The 6,813-nt window shown below is 31.1% G+C and overlaps 1 protein-coding gene across 1 annotated transcript; it reads left to right on the forward strand.

Annotated features, from left to right (window-relative positions):
* Window positions 1–2,110: 2,110 nt before the first annotated feature.
* LOC114389910 (guanosine deaminase-like) lies at window positions 2,111–5,673 on the forward strand. Its single transcript, XM_028350614.1, has 7 exons — window positions 2,111–2,740; window positions 3,597–3,635; window positions 3,805–3,914; window positions 4,173–4,252; window positions 4,441–4,614; window positions 4,909–5,013; window positions 5,488–5,673. Exons 1-7 carry the CDS (start codon window positions 2,721–2,723, stop codon window positions 5,656–5,658), a joined length of 699 nt encoding a protein of 232 aa, XP_028206415.1. The 5' UTR covers window positions 2,111–2,720; the 3' UTR covers window positions 5,659–5,673.
* The last annotated feature ends 1,140 nt before the right edge of the window (window positions 5,674–6,813 follow it).

Consider the following 6,813-nt stretch of genomic DNA (forward strand, 5'->3'; position numbering starts at 1 on the left):
TAATTTGGTAATCGATTACCAGTGTTTGTTTCTGAATAAATCAAAAGATGTAACTCTTCAAAAAGGTTTTGACTTTTTCAAATTGGTTTTAAGTTTTTCTAAAAGTTATAACTCTTCTAAATGGTCTTCTTGGCCAGACATGAAGAGTCTATAAAAGCAAGGCTTTGATTTGCTTTTCAAAATACTTTTCACATTCATTTGATCAATCCTTTACAAGCCTTGAATCTCTTTGAACTTCTTCTTATTCTTTGTACCAAAAAGCTTTCTGAAGTTTTCTGGTTTTCCAAACCTTGAAAACTTGTGTTGTTCATCTTTTCATTCTCTTCTCCCTTTGCCAAAAAGAATTCGCCAAGGACTAACCACCTGAATTCTTTTTGTGTCTCTCTTCTCCCTTTTCCAAAAGAACAAAAGACTAACCACCTGAATTCTTTTGTGTCTCCCTTCTCCCTTGTCAAAGAATTCAAAATGACACAGTCTGAGAATTCTTTTGATTCTTCTCATTCCCTTATACAAAAGTCTTCAAAGGACTAACCGTCTGAGAATTCTTTTGTATCCCCATTTACAAAGTATCAAAGGTTTAACCGCCTGAGATCTTTGTCTTAACACATTGGAGGGTACATCCTTTGTGGTACAAGTAGAGGGTACATCTACTTGGGTTTGACTGAGAACAAGAGAGGGTACATCTCTTGTGGATCAGTTCTAGTGGAGGGTACATCCATTAGGTTCAAAGAGAACAAGGGAAGGTACATCCCTTGTGGATCTTTGCTTGTAAAATGATTTTTACAAGGTTGAAAGAAATTTCAAGGACCGCAGGTCGCTTGGGGACTAGATGTAGGCACGGGTTGTTGCCGAACCAGTATAAAAACTCTTGTGTGTTTGTTTTCTTCTTCCCTACTCTGATTGTTTACTTTCTGTTAAGTTTCTCTTCTACTCCATATTCTCTTAACAACATAAGTAAAAACCTTAGAAGAGTAATTTTTAATTAGTAAAGGTTTATGAATAATTAATTCAACCCCCCCTTCTTAATTATTATGAGGCCACTCGATCCAACAAATCACAATGTCAAAAACAAGCTCGCAATCATAATGCCAAAAGAAAATTTTGCATACCTTGTTAGACAAAGATTGCAGCTAACGCTCACGCAACTCAAGGTCGAGAGACAAACAATAACAGAGAAGAGAGGGATTGGGGAAGAAATCAGCGTCGGCGACGGCGGAAATGCCGGAGAGGACAACAAAGAGGTTTTCAAACCAAAGGTTTGGGGAAGATACTGGTGGCGTTGGCAACAACACCATCGACACTCAAATGTCAAGATACCGCCAACGGAGACAGCAGCGACGACACTCAAATGTCAAGATACCGCCAACGGAGACTGACTAGGGCTCCAATTTTTCGCTAGACCTTTGGGTTTTCTCTTAGATGTGAACAATGGATTCTGAATTTGGGTTTAATATTATAAAAAGAACAACATAGGTTTTTTTAAAAAAAAACATGTTAACTTAACTCTCATAACATGGACTTTATTAAAAATAAATGTTAAGAAAATCATAACAAGATCAGTTTTATCAAAATTAATGTTAACGAAAACACACAAATTTCTTATAAAATCGAAATTAACAAAAACACTTTATTTATAAAAATGTCATCAAATTTTTACTAACATCGATTTTATGAAAATTAATATTAAATTTTTAATGTTATTTCTATTTTTCTGGAAACTATATGCATTTACATCTAAATGAAATGAAGTTGCACACACACATGAAGTCTATCAAATAATTAATTAATGTCTTTAAATTTATTTCATGACAAAGACTATATGCTTTTACCTCTAACCGAAATTGTCTAAAAATGCAACTAACATAACACTACTACAAAACTTGTTTACTACGACGCGCTAACAACATCGGTTGGTAGAACCCGTCTTTGAAAATAATGAAATGGCAGTATTGTTATTATATTGTAAGATTAAGGACGGGTACAAAGACGGTTTTACCCAACCGTCTTTGAATGGCTATACTTTTTCTTGTTTTTTTTCTCTCCCTCTCTCTCTTATTTTATCGGGCAGCACAAACCTTTAATTTCTATCTCACTTTTCTCTCTCTCACTTTCTCTCTCTGGCAAAAGATGGCGTTGTTTGCACTTTCACATTTGGGGGTAACGGGAAGCGTTCTGAGAGTGTGAACGACGACGCTATGGAGGCCAAAAATCATGGTGGGGTCGCATATGGAGGCTGGAAATCACAGCAGCGTCACATTTGGAGGTCGGAAATAGCGACTGCGGCGCTTCATGAAGGTTCCCAAAAACTGATGATCTTTCTTTCTTTTTTCCTCTATTTCTTTTCTCTTTGCACTATTTTTTTGTCATTACAGATTTTATTTGCCAGAGATTGTGTTGGCAGCTATAGTTGAGGTTTTTGAGGCTCATGTGTTCTGTTATTATTTTTTGTTCTTTATTGTGCTGGTTGCCTGAGTGTGTTAATGTTTCAAGAGTGATTTTGAGTTCTGAAAGAGAAGGTTGGAGCATGAAGGCAGTGTTGGAGATTGATAAATTTCAGTTCTGAAAGTGAAAACCAAAAGAGAAAGCCAAAGAAGTTGGAACACTGACGTGGATGTTAGCTAGCTCTTTGAAAGAGGCATGAAGATGGAACACTGACTTGTTTGAACACCAAAGAAGTTGTAGATCACCCTCTAATAACCTTCCTACACCATCTCATCACGATGACTCCTCAAATCATGAGGTCCTTCTCCTTCTTTGTCTTAATTTTTAACTTTTTTATACAAAACTTAGATCAGTTATTCATGTATTAACTTTTGTTCTAAAGAAGTTCATTTAAGTTGTGTTTAGATATAAGTTCTCGAGTCACATTCTTTTGGTGCATTTATGTATAGGGTGACTCTTATTAATTAGCTTCATCTATCTGATATGTACATTTTTAACATTTATGCATTAATGATGATACAGAAACCTGGGTGGAAAAGGTTCCTTCCACATGTAGGTCCTGGCTTTCTAGTCTCCTTGGCTTACCTTGATCCTAGAAACAGTAACTCTCACTCTGTAATATATGTGTCTTCCTTTATGGCACAAAATTAAAGATGTATTGATATGAGGTTTTCTTAGCTTACATAATATATATATATATATATATATATATATATATATATATATAAGCTATAAAATTGAAATTATATGTTGTGTTGTATTCAGCTACTGTGGGTAATACTAATCGGACTGGTGTTTGTGCTTATAATTCAATCATTGGCTACAAATCTCTGCGTAACCACTGGTAAGATCCTAAATGAACACTGCAAAATGCATGTGTGATTGGATGCTTCAGAGAACATAAATGACCAAAGCACAGATTAATAATTAATTAATTATATATATAACAGAATGATTCATATATATTGTTTTACAAGTTCTCACCTAGTATGATAATTGAGATTGTACTTGTGATATGTAACTAATGAGCCATTGACGCGAGTAGAAAAATGAGAGAGAAGTGGATAGTTATATAAAATATATGTGAAGATTATGACATATTGAGATATATACTTTCTCATTGAGAAATAATTATTGTGATTTGAATTCTGCAGCTTTGGAATTGCTAATATTATTCATAAGCAAATAACAAGGTAGTACGTACTATTCTTAGCAGCTTTGGAATTGCTTTCTTGTTTTTTTTTTTAAATAATTACACTTTTTGTTAAAGGCTTTTTCATAAGGTTGACGATTATATATATAAGTTGAATCAGACTATATACTTTGATGCTCATTAATTTTATCTAAACTTGATTGTGACAGTGATTGGCACAGCCTTTGCTTTGAACATACTCTTCCACATCCCTGTATGGGCAAGAGTTCTAATAACTGGTTGCAGCACCCTCTTATTTCTTGGTCTGCAGAGATTTGGGGTAATTTTGCTTTTTGTAATGATTAAGAATTATGAATATATAATATATCTCATTTAAGATATTATAATCTCATGATAATGTTTAAGTTTTCTTTGAATCATTTATTTCCTTTCAATTTTTCTTTTTATGGTAAGATATGTTTGTCAGTTTTAAACAGTCAAGGACTAGCAAAGGAGAATTTAAATTTTGTCTTATCCTCAAATATGTTTCTCTTAGCCTTAGTAATTTATAATTTTTTGGGTGTTACTGTTTGCACAGGTAAGGAAGTTAGAACTGCTGATATCAATCCTAGTTTTTGTAATGGCTGGATGCTTCTTTGGGGAAACGAGCTAGTTTTTGTAATGGCTGGATGCTTCTTCCTTAACTTAATTACTTTTCTGTCTTTATTTAAAGAATCGATACATCATTAATTTTTAGACTAAATTATAAGTGACAAAGTAAGCCACTCAGAAGATAAACAAAGCATTAATAACTGACAAAGTATAAAATAAACTTAATATGATGATTTATTTGCTTGATTACGCAGGATGCATGTAGATACTTTCTCATGGAAAGTGGATTCGCACTGTTTGTGGCATTTCTAATCAATGTTGCAGTGGTTTCTGTGTCCGGAACGGTTTGCTCTGCCGACAATCTTTCTGCAGAAAATGTTGATCATTGCAGCGATCTTACCCTTAACTCTGCTTACTTCCTTCTCAAGGTTCTTAATTTAATTCACTGCATAAGTTGCCATAGTAAAATCATGATGTTAAGTTTAATCTCCAATTGAAATTTTAATATCTAATCTTTGTGACGAGTTCACCACCAGAATTTATCAATTTTTTGTCTTACTCTTCGGAGCTATGGTTTCAGTCAAACTTTATAACATCTTAAATTCCATGAAAACAGAACTAATTGAACATTACTCTGCATTTTTTTCAGCTTTATGTGCAGCAAACATAATTTGTGCAATTATTAGGATTTGTATTTTAAACTCAATGATTTCATTTTGCAGGCTTGTGAAAAGTTAAACCAGATAGAACTTTCAGACTGTGAAATATATGCTTCTTGTGAACCTTGCCCTATGTGCTTTGGAGCAATTCACCTCTCAGGAGTTAAGGTTGGAAATGTCCTATTTTTTATATGCTTCTCAATTTATCTATACCTTTTATTAATTTTACAAGAATTTAATTAAAGTACAATTTTGTGTACAATAGTTCCATTAAGGTTCTAACCAAGACTTCATACATATTATCCCAAACCACTATCTCAAAGTACATTAATATTGTAAAAGTTTTTTTTTCACACTATTATTTAATCATAAATAATACTGTATTGTATGATTACTAACTTTTATAATCAAGTGAGTTTAATTTAGTTGGTTTAATAGATACTGAGTTATTGTAAATTAGCTGCCAAAAGAAAGAAAAGATTATTGATTCTTATAATAATTATTTTAAAAATTAATTTATATTAATCTCGGATTAGTTGATTATTTAAAAATCTTTAAAGATAGAGTACATGAAAATTAAATTCATTTTACAATGCTTACTCTCGGGCACATTTTCTTACAATATTCACTTTATTTATATAGAGGTTGGTTTATGGAGCAAAGGCAGAGGCTGCAATTGCTATTGGATTCGATGACTTCATTTCAGATGCATTGCGAGGCACTGGATTCTACCTGAAAGCACAATTGGAGATTGAAAGGGCTGATGGCAAAGCGGCAAATTTGCTAAAGAAGTTTAATCAATTTAATACTTAAATTTTATAAAAAGTAATGATTTTTGTCATTCTTCATGATTAAAATCTTCTTTTGATAAGAAAAAAAAATCATTATTTTTCTAAAATTTAGGAATTAAATTGAGGAAGATTAAAGTATGAGAAGTAATATCAATTTTTACTGAAAATATAAAAATTAAAAATATATTTTATCCAAATAATAATATAATATATAATTTTAATCATTCACTTGAGCTAGAAATTCTTGTAGCTAACTCAATATACTTTTTTATATATATAGGTCACTTGACTGAGACCATTTGCTTTGTGCATATCTTAGAACTTCCAAGTCTTACGTAACTCAATATATTATTTTAATTTTTTTTTCTTTAAAAAAATATTCTAAGATGGTTATTTAAAAAATTGTCTTATTCTAAAACGGTTATTTCGAAAATTATCTTATAATTCTAAATTTATTTTATTTTTCTTTTTAAAAAAATATATATATTCTAAGACGATTATTTGACAAACGATCTTAGAATGTAATCTTTTTAAGACGGTTATTTTTTAAAGAATCGTTTTAGAATGTGTAATTTTTTTAAGATGGTTTTTTAAGAACCAATATAAAAAGTTTTGACTTTCTACAACATTAACTACAAAGAAAATTCAAAACCGTCTTTGCATGCTTAGTAAAACCGATGCTCAAACATCTTTTTACAATAGTGTAAAGCCTTTGACATTATTGCCAAATGATTTTTATATGTGTAGAAACTTCATACGTGATAAGAAATTTATTTTGAAAAACATTATTAATATTCAACTAACAAATAAAAAATGCCAAACTACACAAGTATTAATATAGAAACGTGATTTACTTATTTTTATTTATAATTATTTCATAATTGAAAATGTGTCATGAATAATATATAATATGGAAAATGACTAGGCCAGAATAATATATATTTTAAATGGCTCGGTAAAATTTGAAAGTTAAAATATTAAATAATCTGTAATTTAATAAAATATAAAATGATCTGAATTATACCACATAGTCCTAGGACGTCGCTCGATGCTCACCAGTAGAAATTATCAAGAGTCTCTTAATAATCAATAAGAATTTTTTTCAATTTTATGTTAACAAAAATTGAGGTGATTTTTTAAAAATCTTAGCATGATTTTTAGTAAATTATATGTTTAA

This window comes from Glycine soja, chromosome 16, assembly GCF_004193775.1.
Source record: "Glycine soja cultivar W05 chromosome 16, ASM419377v2, whole genome shotgun sequence".
NCBI lineage: Eukaryota > Viridiplantae > Streptophyta > Magnoliopsida > Fabales > Fabaceae > Glycine > Glycine soja.

Coding starts and splice junctions, on each gene's coding strand:
- LOC114389910 (XM_028350614.1), top strand. CDS start 2,721: ATGACTCCTCAAATCATGAG. Junction 2,741..3,596: donor ATGACTCCTCAAATCATGAG/GTCCTTCTCCTT, acceptor TGAATTCTGCAG/CTTTGGAATTGCTAATATTA. Junction 4,615..4,908: donor CTGCTTACTTCCTTCTCAAG/GTTCTTAATTTA, acceptor TTCATTTTGCAG/GCTTGTGAAAAGTTAAACCA.